General features: G+C 64.2%; 9 protein-coding genes across 9 annotated transcripts, besides 1 other annotated feature; 6 read left to right on the top strand and 3 right to left on the bottom strand.

Annotated features, from left to right (window-relative positions):
* Nucleotides 1-206: 206 nt before the first annotated feature.
* On the top strand, nt 207-3,837 carry JCM10292_004289 (uncharacterized protein; the record flags this gene model as incomplete). Its single annotated transcript, XM_076652844.1, has 11 exons — nt 207-542; nt 613-779; nt 838-1,048; nt 1,107-1,595; nt 1,654-1,788; nt 1,890-1,960; nt 2,027-2,303; nt 2,385-2,758; nt 2,818-3,319; nt 3,380-3,622; nt 3,691-3,837. 11 exons carry the CDS (start codon nt 207-209, stop codon nt 3,835-3,837), a joined length of 2,952 nt encoding a protein of 983 aa, XP_076501607.1.
* A 241-nt stretch (nt 3,838-4,078) lies between these two features.
* On the bottom strand, nt 4,079-8,565 carry JCM10292_004288 (uncharacterized protein; the record flags this gene model as incomplete). Its single annotated transcript, XM_076652843.1, has 12 exons — nt 4,079-4,708; nt 4,789-4,977; nt 5,038-5,124; nt 5,201-5,256; nt 5,310-5,391; nt 5,470-5,785; nt 5,846-5,937; nt 6,052-6,209; nt 6,294-6,482; nt 6,550-7,828; nt 7,933-8,053; nt 8,144-8,565. The coding sequence occupies 12 exons, from the start codon at nt 8,563-8,565 to the stop codon at nt 4,079-4,081; spliced, it is 3,621 nt and encodes a 1,206-aa protein (XP_076501606.1).
* Nucleotides 8,566-8,812: 247 nt separating this feature from the next.
* On the top strand, nt 8,813-11,332 carry JCM10292_004287 (uncharacterized protein; the record flags this gene model as incomplete). The annotated part of the gene is made up of 6 exons (XM_076652842.1): nt 8,813-10,051; nt 10,136-10,346; nt 10,463-10,548; nt 10,640-10,657; nt 10,759-11,019; nt 11,108-11,332. The coding sequence occupies 6 exons, from the start codon at nt 8,813-8,815 to the stop codon at nt 11,330-11,332; spliced, it is 2,040 nt and encodes a 679-aa protein (XP_076501605.1).
* Nucleotides 11,333-12,059: 727 nt separating this feature from the next.
* JCM10292_004286 (uncharacterized protein) lies at nt 12,060-14,167 on the top strand (the record flags this gene model as incomplete). The annotated part of the gene is made up of 7 exons (XM_076652841.1): nt 12,060-12,272; nt 12,338-12,605; nt 12,657-12,999; nt 13,061-13,114; nt 13,171-13,729; nt 13,783-14,011; nt 14,082-14,167. The coding sequence occupies 7 exons, from the start codon at nt 12,060-12,062 to the stop codon at nt 14,165-14,167; spliced, it is 1,752 nt and encodes a 583-aa protein (XP_076501604.1).
* Nucleotides 14,168-14,730: 563 nt separating this feature from the next.
* On the top strand, nt 14,731-17,042 carry JCM10292_004285 (uncharacterized protein; the record flags this gene model as incomplete). Its single annotated transcript, XM_076652840.1, has 5 exons — nt 14,731-15,047; nt 15,184-15,830; nt 15,894-16,036; nt 16,095-16,843; nt 16,961-17,042. 5 exons carry the CDS (start codon nt 14,731-14,733, stop codon nt 17,040-17,042), a joined length of 1,938 nt encoding a protein of 645 aa, XP_076501603.1.
* A 776-nt stretch (nt 17,043-17,818) lies between these two features.
* Nucleotides 17,819-20,427, top strand: JCM10292_004284 (uncharacterized protein; the record flags this gene model as incomplete). The annotated part of the gene is made up of 9 exons (XM_076652839.1): nt 17,819-17,938; nt 18,091-18,176; nt 18,256-18,571; nt 18,666-18,911; nt 18,976-19,348; nt 19,414-19,617; nt 19,685-19,810; nt 19,930-20,195; nt 20,269-20,427. The coding sequence occupies 9 exons, from the start codon at nt 17,819-17,821 to the stop codon at nt 20,425-20,427; spliced, it is 1,896 nt and encodes a 631-aa protein (XP_076501602.1).
* Nucleotides 20,428-21,050: 623 nt separating this feature from the next.
* JCM10292_004283 (DUF3237 domain-containing protein) lies at nt 21,051-21,930 on the bottom strand (the record flags this gene model as incomplete). Its single annotated transcript, XM_076652838.1, has 4 exons — nt 21,051-21,079; nt 21,155-21,480; nt 21,588-21,650; nt 21,773-21,930. 4 exons carry the CDS (start codon nt 21,928-21,930, stop codon nt 21,051-21,053), a joined length of 576 nt encoding a protein of 191 aa, XP_076501601.1.
* A 259-nt stretch (nt 21,931-22,189) lies between these two features.
* Nucleotides 22,190-25,368, top strand: JCM10292_004282 (uncharacterized protein; the record flags this gene model as incomplete). The annotated part of the gene is made up of 4 exons (XM_076652837.1): nt 22,190-22,748; nt 22,804-23,348; nt 23,403-24,100; nt 24,159-25,368. 4 exons carry the CDS (start codon nt 22,190-22,192, stop codon nt 25,366-25,368), a joined length of 3,012 nt encoding a protein of 1,003 aa, XP_076501600.1.
* A 413-nt stretch (nt 25,369-25,781) lies between these two features.
* JCM10292_004281 (uncharacterized protein) lies at nt 25,782-26,292 on the bottom strand (the record flags this gene model as incomplete). The annotated part of the gene is made up of 4 exons (XM_076652836.1): nt 25,782-25,836; nt 25,888-25,982; nt 26,054-26,148; nt 26,268-26,292. The coding sequence occupies 4 exons, from the start codon at nt 26,290-26,292 to the stop codon at nt 25,782-25,784; spliced, it is 270 nt and encodes an 89-aa protein (XP_076501599.1).
* Nucleotides 26,293-27,449: 1,157 nt separating this feature from the next.
* Nucleotides 27,450-27,508: a sequence feature (Short protein (JCM10292_004280, GAA6009403.1) was converted to a misc_feature.).
* Between the last annotated feature and the right edge of the window lie 91 nt (nt 27,509-27,599).

Below are 27,599 nucleotides of genomic sequence, written 5' to 3'. Positions count from 1 at the left end.
TCTGATCTCTGATATTGCGCCATTGCTTCGTTGAGCTGCCCGTTACCAGCGTGCAGCGCTCGCCCGTCTCGAGCCCACTCGAAAGTGACAGTTCCCCACCTTGCCCCCTGGCAAGCCGAAGGTCATCGAGCCTCCGATCTCGCCTCTTCTCCTTCCCAACCTCGCCGGCCCTCTTCAACAGAGCAAAGCCCGCCAGCCAGAACACGATGCAAGCCGTCCAGCCCCCGCCGCTCATCCTCGACCTGCGCAACCGCTCGCCGCCGGCTTCCCCGCCTTCGCACCCCGCCGACTCGCCGTCATCCCTCCCATCGGACACCTCGTCGCACGCCAGCGATGCCGCGACCAGCGTCACCAGCGAGGCACCGTCCCTTGGAGACCCACTCCGCGACCAGATCATCGCTGGGCTCAAGGGCCGCGCGCAGCCCGTCGTACCCGGAAAGACGGACGTAGATCGCCAGTTTGCGTACCGCCGCACCATCCCGACCATGACGCTCTACAGCCAGCGCGGTCTCGAGATCTACGAGGACATCACCAACACACAGGTGCGCCTCCCGGACGGACGAGGCGACGAGGCAACACCGAGGCTGACTACTCCCACGTCCGCGCGCACAGGCGTACTACCCCTTCTGCGCAGAGAAGGAGATCCTTGAAAAGTACGGCGACGAGATCGCCTGCCGCATGTTCGGCCTGCCGTCGTCCGTCCTCGTGCCCGAGCAAGACGGCGCACCTGACTACGAGCCGACTCAGGCGGCCAACAAGCCGGCCAAGAAGGAGAAATGGTGCGTTCTCGTGTGTGCACCACCGGATGTATCGAGCTTACGATCACGAGTACTGCAGGGGCGACCCCAGCGTCGGCTCGTTCAACTACGGCGTCAACGGCGCGGCGAATCGGACCTCGACGACGCACGCTACGCACGGTCTCGCCGTCGAACTCGGCTCGGGCTCGCTCGACAAGACGCGCCACCTCCTCCGCTCGATGGCTAAGCTGCTGCAGCCGGGCAAGAAGGGCGAGCAGAAGGCGGCGATGGAGGCGATCGACTACAAGGCTGTTCGTCTCGGTTGTCGTCCCCTTGGCGCGCGACTCGCTGACGTTCACGTCTGCACAGCTTGACCTCGAAGCAGCTTCTCTCCACTCGACCCTCTCGTCCCTCGCGTCGGTCGAGGGAGACTGCGTCACGACCTCACTCGAGGCGCAGACGAAGCAATCGCGCCGCCGCGTCTCGGTCTCGGGCCTGCACGCAACGTACGACGAGGGTCTTGCATTCCTCAAAGCGCAGAACATGGGCTCTCCGCCCCCCGTCGTGCACGACTTGCCCGACTCGCCCTTCTCGAGCCCCGGCGTGCGGCCTGCCGGCCTGCCCAACATCGACGAGTCGGCCGTCTCGCTCGACGCGTCGCCGCCGCTCCAGCCGCAGGCCGACGAGCACCGCTCCACGAGCATCATGTGGCTCGGGTCGTCGTGCGGCAACTACACGCGCGAAGAGGCCGTCGACTTCCTCCGCAACATCGAGCTGCGCGAGGGCGACACGATGCTCATCGGTATCGACGGGTGCGCCGATGGCCCGCGCATCGAGACGGCCTACAACGACCCCGAGGTGCGCTTTCTCTCAGCTCCCTCGTCCGTCGACGGGCATGCTGACGCGCGTTGAGCAGGGCGTCACTCGCGCTTTCATCCTCGAGGGCGTCGACGTCGCTGGTCGCACTCTCGGCGGCGAGGCGGCCGAGGTGCTCAACCAGCGCAACTTCGAGTATGTCAACCGCTGGAACGCCCAGCTCGGAAGGCATGAGGTGCGTCGGCATTCTCGGTCTCCTTGATGAGGCTGGCGACTTGAGAACGTCGTGGGTGCGGCTTCCTGACCCGCTCGCCCGCTCACACTTCCTTTGTTCAGGCGTACGTCAAGGCTAAGAGCGACTTGTCGATCCCGCTCGACGACGGCGAGGTTCGTCTCGAGGAGGGAGAGTGCGTTCCTCCTTTGCATTCGTGCCTCGCCCTTCAGTTCTCACCCTGAGCGTGTCGCCTGCGCAGACTCCTGCAGATCGAGGTGTCGTACAAGTACCTGTTCTCGGAGGCCGTCGCGCTCTTCCACCTCGCCGGCTTCCGCCTCGTGCAGCACTGGACCGACTCGTCGCGCTCGCACTACCTCTACCTGGTCGAGAAGCCCCGCATGTGGTTCCCGTCCACCAAGACGAGCGCGGCCAAGATGCTCGGGATCGAGCTCGACGAGGGCGAGAAGACGAACGACTATGGCGTGCCGAGTCTGCAGGAGTGGGAGGAGATGTGGAAGGCCTGGGACGCGCTCATGGTGCGTGCACCGTCTCATCATTCGCTGCTCGCGTAGTTCATCGTGAATGTTCCGAGCTGATTGCGTCAACCGCGCGCACAGCTTGACACTCTCTCGCCCGAGCTTCGCTTCACTAAGCCGATCCCGCTCCGCCACATCCCGCTCTTCTACATCGGCCACATCCCCGCCTTCCGCGACATCCACCTCTCGCGCTACTTCAACGAGCCGCTAACTGAGCCTGCGCACTTTGCCGACATCTTCGAACGCGGCATCGACCCAAACGTCGACAACCCGGACGAGGTGACGCACTGGCACTCGGAGGTGCCGCAGAACGACGACGGCTGGCCGGCTATCGAGAAAATCGTCGAGTACGAGCGCAAGATCCGCGAGCGCGTCAGGAAGGTGTATGCGGAGCACGAGGGGAGGTGGACGAGGAAGCTCGCGCGCATCCTCATGATGGTCTTCGAGCACGAAGCGTGCGTAACGACCTTTCCGCTTCTCCCGCATGCAGTTGCTGACTCTATAAGCTGGTCAGCATGCACTGGGAGACGTCTATCTATATCTGCCTCCAGGCCTGCACTAAGCTCAACCTGCCGCCTGGCGTCGCCGTTCCCGACTTTCCGTCGCTCGCCCGCTCGGCTCAACGTGCGATCGAGGCAGAGGGGCCTGCGGCCCGCCAGTCGACCGTCTCTTTCGAGGCGCAGACCATCTCGGTTGGACACGACGACCGCGAGGCGGACGACGAGTCTGCGCCGTACGACCCGGCGCACGAGTACGGCTGGGACGTGGAGAACCCGAAGCGCGAGGTCCGCGTCGAGGCGTTCAAGATGGACGTTGTCCCGGTGACGAACGGCGACTACCTCGACTGGCTCGAGACGACGGGCAAGACGGGCGACGAGAAGCTAGTTCCTTCAAGCTGGGCGGCCGTGACTGGCGGCGGCTTCGCAGTCAAGACGCTCTACGGCGAGGTGCCCATGCAGTATGCGCGCGAGTGGCCGCTCGCCGGCTGCGCGGAGCAGCTCGAAGCCTTCGCTCAGGTGCGCTAGCTCGCAGCTCCTCCGTCGATGCATCTGTTGACCGAAGATTACTGCACACAGTCGAAGGGCGGGCGCCTTCCGACCTTTGAGGAGGTCTCGCTGTTCCACCAGCAGCACCCAGTCTCGACTCCACTCGCCAACATTGGGTTCGCCAATCTCCACCCTGTCCCGCCTACCCTTCCCGTGCCCGCGCGCGATGGCTCGCAAATCCCTGCGACAGACGGCGGCCTCTGGCAATGGACCTCGACGACGCTTGCCGCGTGGAAGGGCTATACCGGCTCGAAACTCTACCCGGGTTACTCCGTACGTCCGCGACCCCCCTCGGCTCGTCTCACTGCTCTCTCGAGATGCTCATCTCCTTCGTCTCGCAGGAGGACTTCATGGACGACAAGCACAAGGTCGTCCTCGGCTCGTCGTATGCCAGCCCGCGCCGCCTCGCGCGCCCGTCCTTCCTCAACTGGTTCCAGCCCAACTATCGCTATTTCCTCGGCGGCGCGCGCGTCGCCTACGATCTGTAAAGACACGGCCCGGGCGTAGGACATCCCGGTGCACATCCGCGGTAAAAACGATCGCGTGTAGCTCCCCCATCATCAGACAGACACTCATGTACAGGCATTGTCCCTCACCTCGCGGATTCTGTCACAGCGCACTGCTGGAGAGCGACAGCGCGGAGCTATTCAAACCCCTCTCACATGTGTATTTGGGCCTTCCAGTCCGCGTGCGAGTGCTCGACGTGAACGGCGCCTCTTGCACGTCAACTCAGAAGTCCTCCTCGTACTCGAAGCCGTCGTCCGACTCGTCTCCACCGCCTCCCTCCGCCTTCAAGGGATCTGGCGCCGGCTCTACCTCTCGCACATGAGCGAGCTCTTCCTCTCCGCCCTCGCCTTCGCTGTCCTCCTCCTTCAACGCGAATTTCCCCCGGGCCTTCTGCGCGCTTGCCCGCGTCGGCCTCCCAGTCAAGCGCTCCTGCACCTCCTCGTTCTCTTCTTCGTCGTCGTCCTGCTTGATAGGCATGCGCACCCTGAGCGACCGCCCCGAGCTCGAAACGCCGCTCGTCTGCGGCGCACCAGCTGTAGTCGCAGCTGACGAGCGCGTCTTGCGCGGCTCGGGCGGTGCAGCCGCCGTTTTGTTTGACGCGGCGAGGCGCTTCCTGGGCGGAGGCGCGCCAGCGGTCGTTGACGGGACAAAAGCGCCGTCCTCATCGCTGGCTGACTGAGCAGGAGGCGATGCGGGCGAGGCGCGGCGCTTGCGCGAGGAAGACGGAGCGGCTGAAGAGTGGGTAGTCGAGCCGTTGGTCTTGGCAATCAGAGAAGCGGCGGCAGGTGATGCGGTTGCAGGAGCGGGAGACGCCGCCGCTGACGAGATAGGCGTGTCGGTCGAAGCTTTCGACTGTGACACCAAGCGCTAGGAGGTCAGCGCTGAGTCCGGGACACTCGCCCGACAGACAGCACGGTGCAAAGGCGCCTCACCCTGCTCTTGCTCGCGGCCTTCTTCTCCTGCTCTAGGCGTTCATCGACCGCTGCAGGGTCCTTGGACTGATCGAGGAGGCGCTGGCGGATGCGCAAGCCCTGAATGAGCTTCTTCCACCGCTTGAGAACGCGGTCTTGCTGCTTCGCGAGCTCGCGCTCGAAAGTAGTTTGTTCGAGGGTCACGATGGCCTGCAAACAGACGCGTCAATGAAACCGCCGAAAGAACTCGAGCGACAATGGGAGACGCACCTCGCGCAAGACGTCTGCGTTTTCCTCGGCCACAACGACTCCCGCCATCACGGGTAGGGCGCGACGTTGACGAAACTCGAAGCCCGTCTGCGCAGAAGCGAGAGAGGAACTCATTCAGTCATCTTTCAGCAGCTTTTTATCGACGTAAATGCGAGAGACGCACGATGGCCTCGGCATAGTCAATCCCAAGCTCCTTGGCGCACTTGATTGCGACCTTGCCTGTGCGTCGCGAATCAGTCGAGTGTGCCATACCCAAGAACAGGAAGACGTACTCGGAAGGTGGACAGCGCCCTCGGGTAGCATCGTCGGGACGAAGAGGTCGATGTTGCCGAAACTATTCTTAGGAACTTTGCCCTGTAGTCGAGTGCACGGTCAAGCGTGAGCGACCGCAGACTTTGCGCGCGACTGTAGTCGCTCGGTTGATTGACTCACGTCGGTCACGGGCGGCGGGACATAGACCTGCGTCTGCTCTTCCGAGAAGAGCGGCTGCTCGTCAACCTCGCCCCCGTCCATCTTGGCCAGCTCCTCCTCTCGGCGGCGGTTGATCGTCACAGCGCGCTGCTTGACGAACTTCATCGGGATCTCGTCGTCCTTGACTGTGCGGCCCTGGCGGTACCAGTTCTCCTGCGACTTGACAACGACGACGTCGGCGCGGCGGTACACCTTGTGCTCTCCCTTGAAGAGGCCGTAGTCGCGCGCGCCTGGGCGGAGCGCTTCGTCGCGATGCAGGTGCTGCTCGAGGACGTAGCTGCAAGAGGCGGTCAGTCGCTGAGGCGACATTGGCAATGATAAGGAAGGTCGGACGCACTTTGGGTGGTTCTTGAACCCGCCGATCGATGTCGGGAAAGGCTCGTTCGCCGAGCGATTCCACAGTTCCTGCTCTTCATCGCGGTCGCGGTTCTGCAAGCGGAGACGACTCAGAGTGAGTGATAAGCAAGACAAAGCTCGAATCGCTCCCGGGGCAGCAAGGATCGCCTGCTCGACGGTTGCGAGCTAACGGCGAAGCCCACTCACCAAGACAAATTTGCGCTTCCACGGCTGCATGACGCCTGCGAACCAGTCGCCGCCGCCGTTCTCCTTGCGCTGTTTGGTCGACGTCGGCACGTGCAGCTTGAGCGTCACGTTGGTGAAAGCGCGGGCGTAGCGGGGCGTGACGTCGTGCGCAGAGCCATCTGTATACCTCGTCATAACCTTTGAGTCAGCTTCAACGCGCCAGCGAACGTCAAGCTGACCAGCGACGATCGTCCGAGACGCACCTTCCTCGAACGCAACCACGTAGGCGAGCACGTTCCCCTCCCCTCCCGAGCGGGCAGAAGCGCGCGGGGGCTCCATGATGCCCTTGCAGCGAATGCGGCGGCGGACGGGGTCGACCGTGATCCATTCCTTGTTGTAGCGGGTGTACGCTTCGATCCACTGAGTCGGCGGCGTGGCGAGCGCGACAGCGTCTGCGTGAGTGTCCTCGTCAGTCTTGACGAGGGCGAAAGGGGGTTGACGGCATGCGCCGCAACGCACCAGGACTCGTTCCCCTCCTCAGCTCCTCGTCCTTCTTCCACCCCGGGACCTTCGCGCCCGACTTTCCCTTTGCGCCGGCGGACTTGCGCAAGTTGACCTTGGGTACCTTGTACGCGAGCTTGCCGCGGCCGTCCTCCCACGACCCGTCGGTCGTCGACCCGCCGCCGCCACCCGCGGCGGAGCCGTCCGTGTCGGACGCGCTTGAGAGGACGAGCGTCTCGACCTTGGGTTTCTTCGACGACCCTGCCGTAGCGGCAGCGGAAGCGCGCGGTCTGGTCGCGGAGGAGGAGGCGTAGCCGGACCCGGCGGAGGAGGCTTTGGACGCGCGACCGGCCGCAGCGGACTCAGCGGGCGGTTTCTTGCGCCGCTTGACCGCTGCTGCAGCTTTACGCGCTGCCTCGTCGTCGTCTTCGTCGTCGTCGGTGGTGAAGTCGAACTCGCTGTCCTTGGCGGGCGCGGCCTTCCTCCTCGCAGGCAACTTCCCCTTGCCCTTGCCCTTGCCCTTCGCCTTGCCCTTCCTCGCCTTGGCTTCGCCCGTCCCCTTGTTCTTCTGCGCCGCCCCGCTCTGCGCCTTACTGCGCCACTCGACCGCCTGCAAGCTAACGACGAGCCTCGCGGGCACGTCGACGGCGCGGAGGAGCGCGCACAGCAACTGTGCGCTGAGGTCGCGGCTCCCGCGCAGGCTCGCCGCCGCGGCGTACAGGCTCGTGAGGTGCGCCGACGTGCCCGGCGCGGGCGCGCGCAGGACCTCCCAGGTCGAGGCGGCGGGGAGGAAGGGGCGCACGAGCTGCGCCGTCGAGGGGTGCAGAGGGAGGCGGGTGGTCGCGTTTTGCACGAGCGCCGTGCGCTGAGAGGAAGTGAGGAGCGGAGATTCCTCCCATGGGTAGAGCGGGATGAGGGACGGGTCGGTGAGGCCGCCGCTGGACGCATCCTTCGCCTTGCCCTTGCCCTTGGGATCGGCCGGGCTCCCGGCCGCCGATCCACCCTCGGAAGCAGCAGCGGCAGCCTTGTTGAGCCGGTCGCGCTTCCTGCGCGCAATCTCACGCAGCTTCTCGCCCTCGGCGCGCCAGCCCTCGACTTCCTCGTCGACCTCGTCTACGCTGCGGCGGCGCAGCTCGCGGCCGTCGACGAGCTCGAAGGCGGCGTACCACCACGAGACGAGGTCGGCGAGGGCGCGGTCAAAGAGGCGCGAGCGGTCGCGCGGGTTCGGGTAGCGCGCGGGAGAGATCGAGGTAAAGTTGGCGAGGAGCTGCGCCGGGACGAGCGAGACGAGGCGGGCCTGCGAAGTGGAACCACTGTGTCAGTCGAAACTCTCCGCAAATACGCTAGCCCCGCGACTAGAGGCGCGAGGTCGGCGCAGCGTCGCGAAAGAGCAGGACGGACCTGCAGCTCCTTGTCGTTGAGCCACTTGTTGCGCACGAGGCCCATGGCGACGAGGGTCAGGACGTGAACCTTGTGGCGCTCCTGGCGGACCATGCGTTCGCGCGCCGTCTCGCCCGCCTTGCTGCAAGTGTCGCCGGACCACACCACACCTCCGAGTCAGCCGAGTCGCGGAGCAAGGGGCTTCGAGCAGCGAGAGCGAGCAAAGACGCACGCCTTGCCCTTGCCCTTTGCCTTTGCGCCTGCGCGGGCAATGACGATCTCGATCCCTCCGCCGCCTGCCGCTCCGTCGCCCGACCCGCCGGCAGCAGGAGCAGCGCCGTCTGCCCCGTCGGGCGCGAGAGCTGCCTGCGGGATGTCGACCTCGTCCCAGGCCTCTTCGTCATCGTCGTCGTCGTCGTCGGCGTGGTCTGCGTCTGGCTCGGGGCCGGGTCGTGCGGCGGACGACGAGGTGGTCGCGCGGGGGAGAAAGGGCTGGGGCGAGGCGTAGGCGGACGAGGGGCGGTCCGAGTCGGACGCGGTCGAGTACTGCATGGCCCCGCCTGCCTCGGCCCGTCCACAGGCTGGCAAGAGAAGCGGCGGGATGGAGAGTGCGAGGATGACATCGCGCGACGAAGACGCGGCAGAGGTTGACATCGCCGGCAAGTGCAGCGAGTGCGTGATCGGGGCAGACAGTGCAGTCTCCCACACTGTACTGCACCCTCTGCAGTCCTGCTCCTGTCTTTCCGCGACGAGTGCCGGGTGCTCCGGTTGTCTCTCGCTCTATCGTCGCGTCGATCCGCTGCTGTACACTCCGCCGCTTACCGCAGCTCCTGGCTCGTAAGGACAGCGCCACGGAAGAGGCAGCTTCGGGGTGCCCCCGTCTGCACTCGCGCTGCTGTCCATGGCCGACGCGGCCCCGCCGTCGCCGTCCTCATCTCGCGACGCTCTTCCGGCAGCTCTTGCAGGCCCACCTCGCAGCGCAGGGGCAGGACACCCGCCCGTGCGCGTCCTCTCGAGCTCAGAGGACCTCGCTACACGCCCGCCGTCGACCCGCCGCTTGTCTCACTCGCGCGCACCCTCCCCTTCTCCCGCCCACGGCCCTCCCGCTCCCTCTCACGCCGCACCCCCGCCCACGGGCGGGCCGGCTTTCCCGGGAGCAGCGAGCTATGCCGCCAACACTTCGAGTCCGGGCACTCGCCCGCTCGGAACCATGTTCGACGGCCCTGCGCCCCTGCCTCCCATCGACACGGCTCCTCCAGCGCCGAGCGGCCGCACCACCCCGACACCCAACGCCCTCTCGCCCCGCCTGCGCACCCACGGCCCGCTCATCACCCGCGTGGCGTCGCCCATGGACCCCTCGCTGGCGTCGGAGAACGCCACCCTTCCTCTCTCGCCGTCGCTGTCCTCGAGCAGCCCGCATCTGCCCGCCCGCCCGCTTTCGCCCTTGAGCACCTTTTCGCGCCGTTCATCTTCCGACCTCCTCTCAGCGCTCGGACCTCCTGGGTCACCGCAGCAACGCTCTTCGCAGTCGAAGCCCTACTCGGGATTCTCCGAGGAAGACGTCGTCGCCGACCTCGCCGCAGGCGGGGCCCGCGCACGCGGCGCAGTGAGCCCGCTCGGATACACGCATGGCGCGCACGGAAGGAGCGCGAGTGCCGACAGCGTGGCCGCGAGCGTGCGACCAGAGAGTCGCGCGGTCGGTCCCGTCGAGCGGGACGAGACTGCCCCTTCTCGAGCGCCCGCGCAGCAGCAGCGAGGCGCACGCCACGAGCTGCCCTTCTCGACCCTCGCGCCGCGCACCTCGCTCGCGACGAAACGCTCCTCCCGCGCCGCCGCCGCCGCTCCCTCCGGCGGCATGCTGCACCCGCCGCTCACGCCCGTCCTCTCGCCAACCTCGCGCCGCCCGCTGCGCAACTACGAGCTGCACCCGCACTCGTCTTCGCGCTTCCTGTGCGGCGGGCGCGCCCTCACCTCGCGCGACAACGCGGCCCCGTTCGGCGCGTCGCTCGCCGTCGCCGTCGTGCTCCCGGCACTGTGGTGGGCCTTCTCGGCGCAGTTCTTGTGGGACGTGCTCGGACCGGGGGGAAAGGCGAGCGTGTTTGTGTTTGCGTACGTCGTGCTCGTCATGTGGAGCAGCATGGTGCGCCTCTTTCTCTTCTCCGTCCCTCTCCTCGCTCCCGTCCGAGGACGCTTGTTTTGCTGATTGCGCTCAACGCAACAACAGCTCCGCACGGCCCTCGCCGACCCAGGCATCCTCCCACAGGACCTCGACCCGTCGCCCGCGCGCAAGTGGGTCTCGCGCTCGCACATCCTGCAGCACGAGCCGTGGGCGCTCGTGCCGGCAGTCGAGGAGGAAGGTCCCAGCGGAGCAGGGGAGTGGAGGGTCGAGCAGAAGTGGGTGCGCGTGAGGGGCGAAGGAGTGGTTGCGAGCAAATGTGCGTCTTCTGTGCACCCGAATCACCGTCGTTCGCACGCAGTGGCCTGTCCACCGCCATCGCACATGGTCCATTTCGTTCCGTGCACTGAGCCCGAGTTTGTGCTCCGTGTACAGGGTGCGAGACGTGCCACATCTACCGCCCGCCACGGACGAGCCACTGCCGGCTCTGCGACAACTGCGTCGAGCGGACGGACCATCACGTGCGTTCTGCTTCGCTGGAGCTAGTTTAAGCTCACAGCTGTCCTGCTATGGGTATGCGCATGCTGATTCTTGGCTCGTTCCTGCGGACAGTGCGCATTCTTGAATAATGTCAGTCCCTCGATCCCACCAGACCCTACACCTAGCCCGTCACGGGCCGCATGCAGCGATCAGAAGACAGACCAGAGACTGACTTTGTGGCTCGACGACAGTGTATCGGTCGACGCAACTACCTCCCCTTCCTCGCCTTTCTCGCCGCCTCGCTCGTCTCGGGCTCCTACGCCCTCGCCTTCTCCGCCTGGCACATCTACCGACGCTCGACGCTCGAACCCACTGCAGGCTGGGCCGCGCGGTGGGACACGGTCGGGTCGTTCGTCGTCATCGGCCTGACGACAGCGTGCTTGGTCCCCCTCGCGGGCCTCGCGGGTTATCACGCGCGACTATGTCTCACGAACCGGACTACGATCGAGATGGTGCGTTCTCCGCGCATACCTCGCATGTCGTTCCTTGCCTTCTCTTGGGAAGGCGAAGCTGACAGCTGCTCGCTTACCGCGCGCACAGCTCCGTCCCGCCGCATCCCGCGCGGTGCTCTCGCCCCTCACGTCCGAGCCCGTCCTCTCCAACCCGTGGGCGCTCTCGTCCGCCTGGCGGAACTTCGTCTTTGTCGCGTGCACGCCCGGCGCGGTCGCGGGGCGCGAGAGCTGGATCGACGCGAGGGGCTGGGCGGGGCGGGACGCGCGCGAGGGCGAGGAAGAGGGGCAGGGGAAGAAGGTTGAAGGGGTCTAGAAGTGCGTCTCAAGCGCGACCTGGTGCGTGCTGAGGCCGACTGACCTTCCTTCCGCTTTGCAGGTTCACCACCACAGTCGTTACGGTCCGCCTCATCAGGCGTCATGTTGTCGTTCACCCTATCCATGCAATCGGACGCTGGCTCGCACGCTCTCCCAGCGAACTTGCTATCGACGCTCCTTCACGCTCGGCCTTTCCGGTCCGTCCTCCCCGCGTCGTTCTACTCACCCGTCGCCCTGCCACCTCGCGCCTACTGCCAGCGTCGAGCATGCCTCCGGCGAGTATCGTCGTTTTCACTCTTGTCTCGCGCGGTGATCCGGCGGCACCAGGTCAGGGGCACGAGCTGCTGCTCTCGGTCTCGCCCGAGCGGCGGAGCCAGGGTGAGGTATACTCTCCGTGCGTGGCGCTTTCGCAGACAAAGTGCCCATCGCGTCGCTGACTCAAGCACCGCAGCGCGCAGCTCGGCTTTGCACTGCAGGGGACGGTCGACGTCCCCTCCTCTTCTTCGAGTGCAGAGCTCGATGCTGCTGCCCGCGCTGCATCCGTCCGGTCCATCAAATCACAGCTGCTTCTTAACGCTGGACAAGACCTGCGGTAGGCTTCGCTCGCGTCCTACCCCGCCAGCACGCGTTTCGTAGCTGAAAATTGCGGAGCTCGCAGCTTCATCCGCTCCTCGAAGCGGATACGTTGGACACCCGAGCTCTATCTCGAGTGCTTCCTCTGGCGCATGAACGAGTCCTACGAGCGTGGGCTGGACCTCGAGTTCGCTGCTGCCGCTCAGCCAGACGGCACTAAGGACGAAGGGCAGGAAGGGCAGGACGCCACGGAGCAAGACGAGCGCGACAAGGTGATGTACCGCGTCGTTGAGCGACGGCTCGGGAGAGCGAGTCATGCCTGGGAGGCATTCGAGGCGGTCGAGCGGGATGCGAGCCGGATGAAGGTGAGTGACTCCGCCTGCAATCCTCACGAGTGGACTCATTCCCCTGGCGGCTCTCGTCTTTGCAGAGCGAGCATCTCTCTTTCGCTCTCCACAGCGTCATCCTCCCGCCTCTCCTTGATGAAACGCTGCACCTGCTCGTTACCCTCCCGCACCTCGCTCATTACGACGCCGCCGAGCTCGCGCTCAATTGCTTTGTTCAGCTCGTGCAGCAGCGTGCGGGACAGCAGGCGTTCCGCGGGAGCTGGCCAGCTCATGTGGGCAGGCCGGACGGGAAGACGCTCGAGCTGCCAGAGGAGGTGGTCAAGGACCGATTGTTTCGCTACTGGGACGATGGTACGCCAATGCTCCCCAATCGCTACGTGTACGCTGATGCCGGAGGAACAGTCGTGGCACATCATCTCGGCAGTGTTACACAACCGCTCGCGCCGACCCTGTCCGCACTATTCTTGCGCGTCCTTCTTCCGTTGCGACCTCTCGCTCTCGCGTCCTCCTCGACGACCTCGCTCGGCGCCTTCATCACGAGCGCAAGCTCGGCCGCACTCGCAGAGATGACCCGTCTGCGTCTCGCTGCCGCCACGCTCGAGAAGCTCGGCGTCGCCAAAATCCTCGAGCGTGCTGCGCGCGAGAAGCGCTCGATCCTGCATGTCATCGCGGGAGGCAACGATCCGAGCGTGTGGGGCGTGTTGCGGGAGCTGGTGCATTATGTCGAGACGATTGCGGCGCATCCGTGCGCTGCTGCTGCTCCTCCTTGGAAACGATTGCCTATCTGACTGTATCCCGCCGCGCAGGTACGGCTCATTGAATCCGCACATTCAGGCAATGACGCACGCAGCCGAGGTAGAGTGGGCCAGAATGCCCGTTTCGGTTCCACCAGAGCGCTCAGGCGGATCTCGTGCAGATGGGCAAGTCGACCAAACATCCTCCGCCTGACCTTGCTCGAGTCGCGCCCGCTCTGCACGGGTGCCGTCCTCGCGTCCCGCTTGTGGAATGTCTCGCGCTCGGCTCGGCTCCGCGCAGAACAGCTCCGCGGCCTCGCGACAAGCTACGACAACCCGCTGCGGCACCACCCTCTCAGTCCCGGCCCGACAAGTTCAACCCTACCTTCTGGTCTGCGCGGTCGGATACTGCGCGGTCTCGGCTTGGCGGAAGCGCGGGAGGACGAAGCTGCCGCTGCGCTCGGCGAGACGTACGGTGCGCTCGACTCGCTGCTGAAGCGCGCTGAGTCGGGCGTGCACGGGGAGCCGCCTCCCGCTGGGCTCGGCGGGACGAGGGTGCAACTTCATGCAGCGGCGGACAATGCGGTTGCGAGCGTGCTGAAGCGCATCAAGGACAAGGGCGAGGGCCCGGCGATCGTACTCATCGGGGCCGAAGCCATCTTGCCCGGCAAAGGAGGAGATGTGGTTGCTGCGATGGGCAGCTGGATGCTCGCTGAGATGGCCAAAAAGCTCGGAGCAAAGGTCTGTTCAGTCGTTTCAGCATCAAGGTCGGGCGCTGACATTTCTCGGCGTAGGTCTACGTAGTCGGCCTTTCCGACAACATCCTGCCGTCTAACGCCGCTGCGCCCGCGGTGCACCAGCATGACTCGACCGAGCTATTGGCCGGCTGGGCCGGCACACTTGCAGCCGAGCTCGAGCAGCTCGACCCTTTTGCGGTCGAAGCGGCAAAGCCGAGCGGCGATGTCGGGGTCGAGACGGCGGCAAGCGAAGTCGTGCCGGGCACCCTGATCGACGGATACCTTAGTGCGTGATCATATCGCCTTGACTTCGTCAGTTGAGAAAGATTTTGCTGATCTCAAGCGCGCGATCGTAGCCGAGAAGGGCTTCCTCAGCGCAACTGGATGCGATGCGCTGGGGCGCGAGCGAGCCGTAGCCGAGCAGCAACTGTTCGACGAGTGACTGCGCGCTGATCCGCGGCTGGGTATTAGGCGAGGAACCGGCAGCCCAGCGCGAGTGAACGGGCGGAAAGCCCGAGGGAGAGAGGGCGGTTGCCCGCTTTCGCTGCAGAATCACGCGCAAGCCAAGCCAATGCAGCTGTTCTGAGGCTGCCTCCACAGACTAGCAGAAGCCCGAGGGCGCACACGCTTGCGCTAGATGTCGCTAGCGTTCCGAGCAGAATCGCCGAGGTGAGGGCGCGAGCACGCGGAAGCAAGGCGAAGGTGCAGCGGTCGCACCTAGGGCAGAGTGGGAGGCGGCGGTGGTAGCTTGGAAACTTGCAGTGCTGTCTGGCACGGCGACTTACGCGCAAGAGGCGGGAGCGAGCGGGCGAGCGAGGCGGGGCATCGCCATGATGCGCGCCCCGCCGGCGATCGACGCTCGTCTCGCGCGGAGAGCTCGTTGCAGAGTTCGCCGCCCGCTTTTTCGCCTGCGCTGCGCACCTTCGAGCTTGCACTTGCGTTCCAATCCCTTGTCCAGCTTCTTTCTCCCGCTTCGTCCACACCGCATCCACCTTCGGCGTCTCGATGCCCGCCACCACGACCCGCCCCTCATCGGGCGACATCCATGACCTCGTCGCTGTCGGCTTTGGCCCAGCCTCGCTTGCGCTGGCAATCGCGCTCGTCGAGCACAACTCGAACGCACCGCGACCGGAGCAGCCGACGTACTCGTCCCTCGGTGGCTTGCAGGAGGCCATTGGGTTCAGCGTCGATGAGGCGGTGCGCGATCGCTCGGGTCGTGCAGGCGTCGCCCAGCGCACGCTCAAGTGTGCATTCGTCGAGCGCTTCCCGCGCTTTCTCTGGCACCCGGGCATGATGCTCGAAGGCAGCACCATGCAGATCTCGTACGTCTCCTTCCTTGCCTTCGCGCCCTCATTCCCCTCGGACACTGTTTTCGTGTTGTCCTTCCCTCGTTTTGCGGTCAGCTGGCCTTCAGAAAAGAGCTGCGGTTGAGGCTGACATGCTCTCGCGCAATGACAGCTTCCTGAAGGACCTTGCGACGCTGCGGAATCCTCAGAGCGCCTACACCTTCCTCTCGTATCTCGCCTCCTTCACACCTTCCCGCCTCGCCTCTTTCATCTCGCTCTCTACCTTCACGCCTTCCCGCCGCGAGTTTGCCGACTACCTGCAGTGGTGTGCCAAGAAGGTGCAAGGCGAGCTCGAGCACCAGGGGAGCGAAGTCGCATACGGCGAGGAAGTCATTTCCGTTGATGCGCTGCGGCCCGACGAGCACGACGAGGGCGCCGAGGTGCGCGTACTCAAGGTCACTTCCCGCCGTACCGACTCGGGCGAGACGACCGTGCGCTTCACGCGCAACCTTGTCATCTCGGCGGGCGGGACACCCAAGATCCCGCCGCAGCTGTGCGCGCCCGAGCTCGTCGCGACCGAGCGCATCATGCACTCGGCGTCGTTCCAGGAGAAGATCAACGATCTCCTGCCGCGGATCGTCGAGAAGCGCAGCCGCCAGAGGCCGCTGCGCTTCGCAGTTGTAGGCGCCGGCCAGTCGTCTGCAGAATGCTTCTTGCACTTGCGCACGAAGCTCGCACCGCTGCTGCCCGCCGGCGACAGCGAGCTTGAACGGCCGCAGATCGACATGCTCCTCCGCTCGTCCTCACTTCGTCCGACAGGTGCGTACTTATCCGTACATGTCTCACTCGGAGAAGTTAGCTCACAGTTGATCGTTCGCGCAGATGAGGGCCAGTTCTCAAATGAAGTGTTCGACCCCTCCATGAGCCAGGCGGTGTACCGCCTCGGGGACGAGGAGCGGGAACGTGTGCTTGGCGAAGCAAAGAGTACCAACTACTCGATTGTCAACCCTCGTACACTCGAAGCGGTGCGTTTTGTTCGTCTATAATCAATGTCGGGTAGCGGAGCTCATTCCGCATGCGCAGGTGTACGAGGCGATGTACGGGCAGAAGGTTGATGAGGACATCGCCGCCCGATCCGGCATCGGCGCCGAGGAGCTCGTTCGCGACCCTCGCCTCAACATTCGCCCGTACACCGAGCTGCGCGAGGCACGCGCCGACCCCTCGACGTCCGCTATCACGCTGAGCCTCTTCAACCCGATCACGCGCGAGTCGCGCGAGGTCGAGTACGACGCGATCGTGTGCGGCACGGGATACGACCGGCAAGGCTGGCGCAACATCATGTTCCCGCCGTCCTCCCGTTCGACTGTAGGCGAGACGCGCGAGGACGATGGGGCGATCCCGCTCGCTGAGCTCTTCGAGGCGAATGAGCAGCAGCGCAGGTCGTCAGCCACCTCGCCCAGGCTCGACCTGCCCGAGGCGGCTTTTTCAGCGGAGCGGATGGGCCGGTCGTCGTCGCTCCGGAGCGACCCGTCCTCCTCCTCCTCCTCGCCTGCGCGCTTCGACTCGCCTTCGCGCTTCTCGGTGACTGAGGCGCCCTCGACTGCGGCAACATCGCCGCCTGCACCGAGCTCGCCTGCGCGCGTAGACGACAAGGGGTACCGCGCTCCTTCGCCTGCCTCGTCCGCCAGCACCGCACTTCCCGCCTACCCGGTCGCCGAGAACTACCGCCTGCAGCTACCGACACACGTCAAGGGCGGACACGCTTTCAAGCCGACCGTGTGGCTGCAGGGCAGCTGCGAGAAAACGCATGGCATCAGCGACTCGCTCCTCAGGTGCGTCATCAGATGCCCCTGCCATGCGAGGCTCGCGCTTTCTCGGATCAGATTGCGCTCCCGCTATCTCCTAGCTTTTTCGATGCGCACGACTGACAATCGCTTTCGACGTCGCAGTGTCTTGGCCGTGCGCAGCGGTGAGGTAGTCCAGTCGCTCCTACGCGAGGGCTTCTTCGACGATGCGGCTGCGACCGAGTGAGGCCAATGGCCGGCAATACACGACTGGCCTTATGTTCAGACTCTCATATGCTAGACTATTTCGCCGCAACGAGCACAGCAGTCACCATCTTGCGCGGTCCGCGGGAAGCGGCCGACGAAAATTCGGGTGTCGATCTCTCCGCGCGAAGCTGCGCCGTCCCTGCTGGGCTGATTCAGGGGACGCGGAGCGGGACCACCCAAAATCAGGTGGCCCGCCAGTTTGTCTGATCTCGGCCGCTCGATCGCGACCAACCCCGCGAAGAAGGAAGCGAGCAAAAGAACCGAGAGCTCGCGTGCGACGGCCGCAACGCTAGCGGAGTCTGGACGACACACGGGATGATGCACGAAGGTGCTGTTGAAATGATTGCTCACGCCAAGCTCACGCAAACGTCGAGACGAGTTCAGGTGGCCTGCCACGCGGAGGGCTCCTCGCAGGCGGCAGGGCTCGATCAGCTGTTCCGATGAGCTTAGACCGCCTCCCGCACAGTGTAGCCGTCTTGCAAAGAGCTGCGGTGTCACTCGCGGCCGTTGCTCTGCCAACTTCGAGAAGGTCCGTGCTTGCGCGGCTGGGCGGTGCGCAGGGACGGCCGGGAACGCCGACCTCGTTGTGGGGTCCCGATTAGACGAGAAATCGCATCGGGTCCAGACCGCGTGCGACCTGGATCATATCCTGGCCGCCACGAGAAAACCCGGTCTGAGCGCCCGTCTCTTCCTTCTGCTCGCCCATCTTTCCCAGACTCGGTCGCACCCTCCCCGCACCACCCCTCGTCGCACACCATGTCGGCCAGGACGTCGCACGAAGACAAGTCGGACCTTGAGCTCGCCGGCAATGTCGAGCGTGAGGAGCAGCACTCTGCCTACCTTCCGACCGCCTCGTCTGCGGTCCCCGTTCCTCAGGTGCGTGCTTCCTTTGCAGTCTCCCGGCTAGCCTGAGTGCACCCTGCTCTGCGCTATCACCCCACCCCCACCACACCTTGATCGCCGACAGAAGGTCGCCCATGTTTGGAGGTCGGCCGGGTTGTACTGACTGCGGTCTTCCGTGCCCGCAGACGGTCGGCGGTATCATCAACCCTCCCAGCTACACTGTTGCCACCCAGGCCGGCGTTCTCAAGGTCGAAAATGTCAACCGTGTCTGGTGCGTTCCGCCTCCTCTCCCTAGTCCTCCCTATTCCTCCCGAACTTCCCGACCGACCTATCCTGTTTGTGGTCTGCAGGGGACGCAACTCGAAGATTGCTCTCTTCGTCGGTATCGCGCTTGCCGCCTACATCTACTCGCTCGACGGCACCACGACTTGGCAGTACCAGTTCTATGCGACGTCGGACTTCGCCCTCCACTCGCTCCTTGGTGCGATCGGTACCGCCCAGGCCATCGTTCTTGCCGTCACCAAGCCCTTTGCCGCCAAGTTCGCCGATGTCTTCGGTCGCGCCGAGGCGTTCTGCCTTGCCGTCTTCTTCTACTGCCTCGGCTACATCTGCATCGCCGCTTGCAAGGACATCCACACCTACGCTGCCGGCGCCATCATCTACTACGTAAGTCCTGCCCAGCGTCCAATCGCGCTTGGCCGAGTCGTCGGCGCTGCGGAATAGTCAACGGGGCCCTGACGTTTCGCCCGTCCTCTTGCAGATCGGTTACGCCGCTCTTCAGATCCTCATTCAAATCGTCATTGCCGACTGCACGAACTTGCGTTGGCGTGGCCTGATCTCATCGCTCACGAGCATCTGGTTCTTCGTCAATGCGTTCGTCTCGTCGAACATCGCTCAGGGCGTCCTCACGACCTCGAACTGGCACTGGGGTTACGCCATGTTCATCATCCTCATTCCGGTTACCATTGCCCCCATTGCCGGCACTCTGTTCTGGGCTCAGCACCGCGTACGTTTGCAGCGATTCTATCTGTCGCGCGAACGCTTTCTCACCCATGCTTCCGCTCATACAGGCCAAGAAGCTCGGCCTCGACTCGACTGATCTCGTCGAGGCGAACGGCGGCACAGCAGCCAAGGCGAAGGACACCCGCTCGCTCGGCAAGCGCGTGCTGAGCTACGCCATCGACATCGACGCTCTCGGTCTCATCCTTTTCGCTGCCGGCTGGGCCTGCATCCTCCTCCCGCTCACTCTTGTCAAGAACAATACTGTCATCGGCGGCGACGCGCTCTGGTGGGACAACTACAAGATCATCATTCTTCTCGTCGTTGGCGGCTGCTCCCTCATCGCCTTCTGCCTCTACGAGCGTCTCCTTGCCATCAAGCCCCTCTTCCCCTTCCGCTTCTTCAAGAACTACACCATCATGGCTGCTGCCCTCATTGGCTTCTGTGCGTTGCATCGCAATATCCACGCGACGCGAGACAGCTCTTTGACGCATCTTCGCTTTGCACAGTCGACTTTGTGTCCTTCTACCTCCAGTACACGTTCCAGTACACGTTCATCTCGGTCACCAAGGACTGGAGCATTGCGGACCAGGGTTACTTTGCGTACACTCAGACGCTCGCCCTCACCTTCGCTGCCATCTGCGCCGGTTTCTTCCAGCTCTACTTCCGCCGCACTAAGTGGCTGCTCGTCGGCGGTCTTGTTGTTCGTCTCGGTGCGCCTGCCTTCTGACTTTGTTCATCCAGGAGAGCAGTCAGAACTGACGGCTCTTTGTCTCGCAGCCGGTGTCGGCATGATGATCCACTCGCGCGGTGCCCACGGCACAACTGCCGAGCTCGTCTGGAGCCAGCTTCTGCAGGGCCTCGGCGGTGGTGTGGCTTCCGCATCGTGCCAGCTCCTCGCGCAGGGTAAGTCTCTTACCCTCTTGCCACGAACCGCCGATCTACTCGGGCAGCCTGCGTTGCCAAGCACTGGCCAATTCGACGATGTCAGAGCTGTCTGCTGACATGTCGACGCTACCTCGCAGCCTCCGTCGCCCACCAGGACGTCGCCACGGTCACTGCTCTCGTCCTCCTCTTCGCCGAGATCGGCAACGCTGTTGGCACTGCTATTGCCACGGCAATCTGGAGGGACTGGATGCCCCGGGAGCTGTCCAACCGCCTCGCGTCGCTCGGCAACGACACCCTCGCCGGCCTCATCTACGGCGCGCCTGCCGTCGTTATCCCCGAGATCAGGTTCACCAACGTTCCTGCGTACACCGCTGCTGTTGCTGCCTACTCGGAGGTCATGAAGGTGCGTTTGATCTACTTTCTTCTGACGAGTTGGGTTGAACGGCCGCTGACATGGATCCTCCGCGCGTCTTCAGATTCTCCTCATCTGCGCTACTTGCATCGCCATCATCCCTATTGGGCTCTCGCTCTTCGTCAACAACATCTTCCTCTCGGACGCGCACAATGCCGTCGAGGGCGAGGATCTTGCCGGCCGCGCGCTCAACAAGGGCGAGGCGCGCGAGGAGAAGGTCTAAACCGCCCATCCTCCCTCCCTTTGCACACCTTTTTCTGTCTTTCAATCCTTCGTCCTTTCCCCTATCAGTGCTCCGCCAGCTTAATACCCCTTTTCGACACTCGGAGTCTTCACATCGTTTTGGGGTCATCACGTCTCTCCTTCTATCTATTCATAGGACCTGTATCTCTCGGCGAAACGCAGCGCGTTCATCCATATGCTCATCTAAATTGGCGCAGCGTGGACGCGGTGGCCTAGCGTGCGCGGGCCTGCAGCGTATAGAGCTGAGAAGGGGTTCAACATCCTGCAGAAGCTTGCGTCCCGACTCTCGACGTCGCGAGCAGGCTATTCCTCGCATGCAGTATACCGCGCGCCCCGTGTCGGATGGCCCCGCTCATCAAATCGAGGGAGCGAGAACGAGGGTTATGTCTTGAGAAGGTCCTCTCGCATTTTCCCTCTTCACTCAGGACTGCGCTCTCAAGCAGCTGCGACATGGATGGCACGAGGCGTGCCTGTATGGTGACGTATGTGAAAGACGGGCGGAAAGCCAGAGGTGCGACCGAGTAGCCATGTCGTAAGCGAGCGCCCTTCTGGTCAGAGAACAAGACAAGCAGACTGAGAAAGTAGGAGAACGTCGAATGCACATCACTCAATAAGGTACGCGTCGTAGATGACTGCAAAACGTCCGCACAGATAAGCAGAGTCCTCAACAGTTCGGAGCGAGGTGATCACGAGGGAAGGGGACGCACCTTGACGTCCCGACCTGATGCCGCTCCCGACAAACATTGCCGTGTTGAGCCATGCGTACTTTTCGTTCCTAGCATCCGTCTCCATCTCGATGCACAGGCGGAACTTGTACTCGTCCGGCCCGGGCACCGTGCCCGAGAACCCTTCGCGCGCGGCGTCCGACAGGCGCTGCAGGACTTCCTTCGAGCCCGTGCGCCACCCGCGCGTCTGTACCTGGATGAAGCAGCCGTCCGAGGTGCGGAGGAGGTAGCGAGTCGAGAGCTGGGCGCAGAGAGGGGAGGAAGGGTGCGAGGCTGGCATGATGTGCTGCGAGTCCTGGCCGCCGGCGCTGCGAGGGTCGCAAGAGTCAGCACCATGCTACACTGGGTAACGCGAGCAGCGCACGCAGCCAGATTAGGCTGGGAGCGAGCATCCTGACAGGGATAAAGGACGCACACGACCTCGCCTGTTCCGAGCAGACCCTCGAAGTAGCCGCCCGTGAAGTTGATCCAGTTGAATCTGCACTCACGAGCGTCAGCTGTGAGCGCACGAGAGCCCTTCTTCCCGCTCTCGCGTTCCCCCCACTTCGGGCGCCTCGATACTAGCCCGTGAGCAACGATTGAAAGGAAACGCCGACGCACTGTCCGCCGTCGCCGTGCAAGCCCTCTCCAACGGATCGTACGGCCTCGAGGTCGCAGCAGAGGCGGAAGTTGCGCGAGAGGGTCGGGGCCGGGATGGGGAGGCCGAGAGCCTGTTGGTATTGGGCGGGAGCAGACGACGAGGGCGTAGACGCGGCCATCACGGTGACGAGCAGGTACAGCAGTAGAGGAGGGTCAAGACCAAGCACACGCAGGCGAAGAGCGGCTGCTCTCGTTCCGGCAGCCTCGGCCACTGCCGCCCCGCCCGAACTGCCGGAACTCAAGAGAGTGCCTCCCCTGATGCGCTGATGAGACATTCGCACTCAGTCCGGAGCGCAATGGGCTCCACTTGCCTTGTTCCCAGCGCCTCCCAGCCTCCTGCCGGACGAACGCCCTCTCGCGCAAGCAAGCAGCGCCGAGATGAGCGCAAGTGGGTCTACGACGCCCAGCATTGACGAGCGCACACCGCTCCTCCCCCTGCACGTCCCTCCGCCGGTTCCTCCCAAGGCTGCGTCTCCTCCGAACCTCACGCCGTATGCTCCTACGCTCAACCCGCTAGACCGGCCCCACATCCACTCTGAGCCGTCGAGACCGCTCAACGACAGCGTACGGCTCATCGCGAGTCTCGCGCGCTTCGCGGCTGCCCTCCAGGCGGGACACCTCCCCTCTTCCACTCAGCTAATCGCCCTCTTCGACCTTGTACTCGCGTCTCCGCTACTCGAGGAGGATCCGCAGGGGACTGTGTGGTTGCCGCAGTATGGCGAGGGGCGGCTAGGCGTCGGTGAACTCAGCCGCGAGGGGGAGAGGGTTCGCCTCGCTGCGAGGGAGAGCGTGTGGAGCTTGCGCGAGCTCGTCGAGGGCCGCAACCCCGTGCTCAAGACCGTCGACGGCGAGCTCGTCGGCGAGACGGACACGGGAGAGACTGGAGATGGGTGGCAGGAGTTCTTGTGGCGGTGTCGAGGCAGCGAAGTCGACGTCAGTGCGTTCACTCACTCCTGATCTCGAGGCGACACATTCTCACTCGTCGCAAGCAGATCTTCCCTCCGCCTCGTTACCAACGCCCGACTCGAATGACGTCTCGACCGCTCGCGCTTCCCTCCTCGACCTCGTCCGCCTCCTCCTCACGTCGCCCGACCTGCGCGAGCTCCTGTCCGACCTCGTCCTCCTTGTGCGCGACACGACTGACATCGTACTCGAGGCTGCTGCGGCCAAGGGCCAGATCAGCACTCAGACGGCCGAAGCACTCGAGCGAGTCGTTGAGGCCGCTACGGAGGGCGCAGTCGGACCCAGCAAAGTCCGCGAACACATTGACGATCCGGATGCACTCTCGCACCCGCCCCAGTCACACGTTGACGCCGGCCGGAAGACCGAGGTCGATGTCAAGATCGAGGTCGACGAGCAAAAGGTCAACGGGGGGCCGCCCGACCCGCCCACGGTCGAGATCCGGCTCAACGGGGAGGCGTATACCCCTACCGACGAGGAGGAAGATCCGCTGCACGAGGCATCGTCGCGTGAGAGGCCGGCGAGACAGAAGAGCCCGGAGCAGATCAAGGACGAGTTCATCGACCGCTTCCGCACCGTGCGTTGCTTCGGACCGTCCAACTGCTTCCCCTCGCTCACCAGCCTCGTGCAGATTCTCCTGAAGCTTCAAGAGACGCCCACGTATCAGCAGTCTGTGCGCACGCTCCTTGGGCTCGTCCGCTCGTATCTGCGCAACGCGCTTGATTCGACGACACCGCACATCTCGGTTGACGAAGCAGTGGAGATCAAGACGGACAAGGCTGCGCCCGTACACGCAGATGACCCGACCGCTCTCCTCATCCCGCTTCTTGAGCCATTCACCGGCGGCGCAGGCTCGCTCGCGCACCTCCGCGCGACTTTCCACTCGCTCCTCGCCCACCTCGACCCTTCGCAGCCGGGAACCTCGTCTGCGCGCCTCCGCGCCCTCGCCACCTCGCTTGACACGTACCTCTCGCGCGCGCTCCTCTCTCCCGGCTGGCTCAGCTCGTCCGGAAGCTACCGCGCCCTCGGCGAGCTGCACGACATGCTCACGACGCTCGGCGATGACTCGCCCGCGCTCAAGCACGACTTTAGCACCGTGCTCCAGGGCGTGATCGACGCGCTCGGCGCGGTCGCCAACGACCCGCTCCTCGCTAGGGCGGTGCAGGCGGTCGAGGAGCTCGCGCTCGCGCTCGTAGGATGGGTCGAGGCGATCGGGAGCGTCGCGAGGAGGGCGGCGGCGGGAGAGGGGGTTGCAGCTGTCTGGGGCGACGTGATTGAATGGCTCGTGCCGCGCGTGCTTGGAGTGCTCAAGGAAGTCCCGATGCCTCGGTGCGTTGTTATCTGCCTCTCCTCGTCTCTTCCTACGATCTGACCTGTTGCCTCGCAGTGTCGAATTTGCTTCGCCGTCCATCTCGCTTGCGATTGACCCGCCCTCCGTTCTGTCGACTTCGTTCATCCCTTCGTCCCTCTCGCTGCGACAGTCGACCTCGTTGACCTACATTCCCGCACTTGGGGCTGCTGCGGCTGCGCTGCCCCCGTCTGCGTCTCAGCCGACGAGCGCGACGCTAGCGCACTCGTCAGCGAAGGCGCGCACGAACTATGCGACGTCAACCCTTCTCTCCGTAGAGGGCTTGCAGCTCTCGATACGCGACGTCGGCTACTTTGCGCAGTACCATACTGGCATCCCTTGCGTCGGCGACGTGACCGAGTCGGGCCTGCTAGACCTGCAGTTCGGCACGCCCGGCTCGTCCGCCTCATCGGCCAAGTCGTCCGGCTCATCCGCCGCCGCCGACGGCCTCTCCTTTTCGCTCTCGACGACCTCGCCCGTCCCGAGCGCCGCGGCCGAGCAGAGTCTCTTCCACCTCGACAAGTCGCAGACGCGCGTGCGCCTGTCGCACTTTAGCATCACGCCGCACCAGAGCTCGCACCCGTGGCTCCTGTTCCTCCTCCGCCCCGTCCTGCGCACGGCGGTGCGCAAAGTCGTCGAGAAGGAGGTGCGCGAGAAGGTGCTCGAGGCGGGCGCCGAGTGGGTCGGGAGGGTCGGCTGGCGCGCAACGGAGCGCGAGCGCGAGCTGCGCGAAGAGCAGGACGAGGCGGCGCGCGGCGAGGACGGAGAGAAGCGCGGGAAGGAGGACGCGCAGAGCAGCGCGTGGCGCTGGGCCCGCGCGATCTGGGATGCGCTCGTCTACTCGCCGGACGAAGACGAGGACGACAAGGCGACTGTGCCGGAGCTTGAGCCTGAAGAGGACGACAAGCCTGACGCACACCCGTCCTGGCACCTGCACCTGAACCGCCACGGCGTCGCCGTCGACCTCGAAGCCGCAAATGGAACCGTCGGGCTTGGAACAGAAGGCGTGGTCATTCCCGAAGGCGATGCGCCCATCCCGCTGCCTGAAGGCCAGACGCCGCCGAAGGGCCTCGTGCGCGCCGCGAGAGACGAGGTGCGCCACGAGGTTCAGGCGGGGCAGGAGTTTGCGCGGGAGACGATGCAAGTTGCGGGCGAGGTGGGCGAGGCGGCAGAGGGGTACGAGGAGGAGGTTGAGCGGCAGAAGCGGACGAGGCCACACAGCTGGAGGAGCGAGGCGTTTGACCTTTGACAGTGACATGCTGTAGCCCGTGTAACCCCATCCTGTAGCATAGTCACGCACTTCTTGGACACCATCCTTTAGCCATGGGCGACTTCGGCTTCCCGGAGCACACGCGTGCGGCTGAGCTCCACATCAACGTCCGACAAGTTGGACACCGCCCTCCTGGACGCGGGGCGCGCAAGGCTAACTTGAAGCAGCAGCCAGAGAGAAGCCGAGAACAGAGGAGCCGCGGCAGCCGTAGAAACATGAGAAGCCACGCGGAGCCCAGCCACACTCTCGGAGGGAAGGACTGCTTAATGTCGGCTAGCGTTACATGGAACGACAATGTCGAGGTGACAGGGGAGAGGGGTGATCGAACTGAACGGCACTGGTATCGGAAGCATCTCCACAAGACGCGGCGAGAACGAGCGTCGCGCAAGCGCTTAGTTCTTGGCCGACTCCTTGTAGGCCTCAGCCTTGCCGGAGCTGTCGATCGAACTGCGTCAGTATGGTTGAGGAGGCGGGAGGGGAAGATGACGCGTGACGCACTGCTTCTCCTCCTGGAGCTTGTCGCCAACGGCGTCGAGGCCGGCAGTTGCGCGGTCGGTGAGCGAAGCGTCGGTGTTGCCCTTGGCAACCTCCTTCTGGAAACGAGGACAGTGAACCCCTCAGCAAGATGGTCACGCGTTGCACAGAGACAGTTGATCGAACGCACGTTCGCCTCCTTGCTCGAAGCCGAGGTCATCTCCTGCGCAGACTCGGTAACGTAGTTGACCGCGTCCGAGACGGTGTTCTTGATCGAGTCGAAGGCTGTACAGGAGGTCGTCAGCGACAAGTACGAGGCGAGGCGGGGAAGACTAAGGAGGGGCTGGCTCTCGTTCACAACGCTGGGTGCGAGAAGCCCCTCCAGTAGAGAGAATAAAGCTCACTGGAGGTACTGGTCGTCGATGCCATGTCGTTTATGGAGTTTGTTCTCGAGTGAGGTGAAGGAAGAAAGAGAGAGCGGCGAGGGAAGCGGGCAGGTGAAGTCGTGCCGTCCGGCTGCGGATCTTCATGCCCCGTGACCGCAGTACCGGTCTATGACGCGCGCGCAGCGAAACAAGCAGGTGGGGCCGGGGAAGGCGGGTCCAGGCGAGTCCGACGGGAAATGAGCATGACACGGCTCCCCGGCGAGCTCTGCCTACGTGGCACCTTTGATCCGCGATCAAATGCCGACCATGACGTCAAAGCAGACGTTCGAGTCCGGCCCGGGTTTGAGGCGGTGCAATTTAGCAAGCCTTCCGCGTGCAGGCAGTGAGGGAGAACAGCAGAACTACGGTAACTCGCGCGCGCACGACATTCGCAAGTGGTAGCTGTACTGTGAATGTTCGTGTCGAAGCTGCTGCGCGAACGGCAGAAGTTGAAGCAGGTCTTGCAGGGGAGGTTGAGCGATTCCCTGGAGCAAGACAAGGGGGCTGGCGCGCTACCTATGGTGACAAGCCGGCCTGTCCACCGTTGAGAAAGTCACTAGCTAGTACCCGCCCGAGCTGGGTCCAGGAAGATGCCCGAGCCGAGCGGTAGAAGCGTTACGCGATGAGGCGAGTTGATGAGCAGCAAGAAATGCAGTTCATCCACAGTGGTGGGGCCTACGGGCTCGCAGCGAGTCCCGATAGCGGTGACATAATCTACGAAGACAATGCAAGCGTTGTACAGACTCGAAGCAAGCTGTGAGGAGCTATGGAGGAAGCAACCCGCCCCGAGCGCGTCGGCGGCGCGCGCGCATGAGAGGGGACGCGCGCAGAATCGGCAGTGCACCAAGAGGGGTTGGTGAATGCACGTGAAAAAGCGCAAGGTTCGCGAGCGGTTGGGCTAGAATAGAAGTGACGCCGCCGTCACCGCGCACCGAGGGGCGCTCGCTGAGGCGTCCAAGTAGTGCCAGCCAGAGCGCCTCTCTCTTCCCTTCCCTTCACTCAGTCGCGCTCACTCGCACACCCACAACACACACACACACACGCACCACCACCACCACCACACATCGTACGTCGGCAGCTTCACCGACACGCGCCAATCCTGCCTACGTTCCCCACGCTGACGTCGTCGCCCTTGCGCCCTCCTTCCTTCCCTTGCCACAGATGGCCAGCTCGACTGCTAACTCGACCATGGAGAGCATCTCCAACACCGTCGCCGACGCGTGCGTCCCCTTGTCCCGCCATCGAGTGGCAACCTTCGCACCACTCGACCTCACGCTGACCTCTCGAGCACTTGCATGATTGCAGGGCTTC

This window comes from Rhodotorula paludigena (assembly GCF_050403205.1).
Source record: "Rhodotorula paludigena JCM10292 DNA, Rt_paludigena_JCM10292v1_ctg95, whole genome shotgun sequence".
NCBI classification, from domain to species: domain Eukaryota; kingdom Fungi; phylum Basidiomycota; class Microbotryomycetes; order Sporidiobolales; family Sporidiobolaceae; genus Rhodotorula; species Rhodotorula paludigena.
This window is presented reverse-complemented; position numbering and strand designations above follow the sequence as displayed.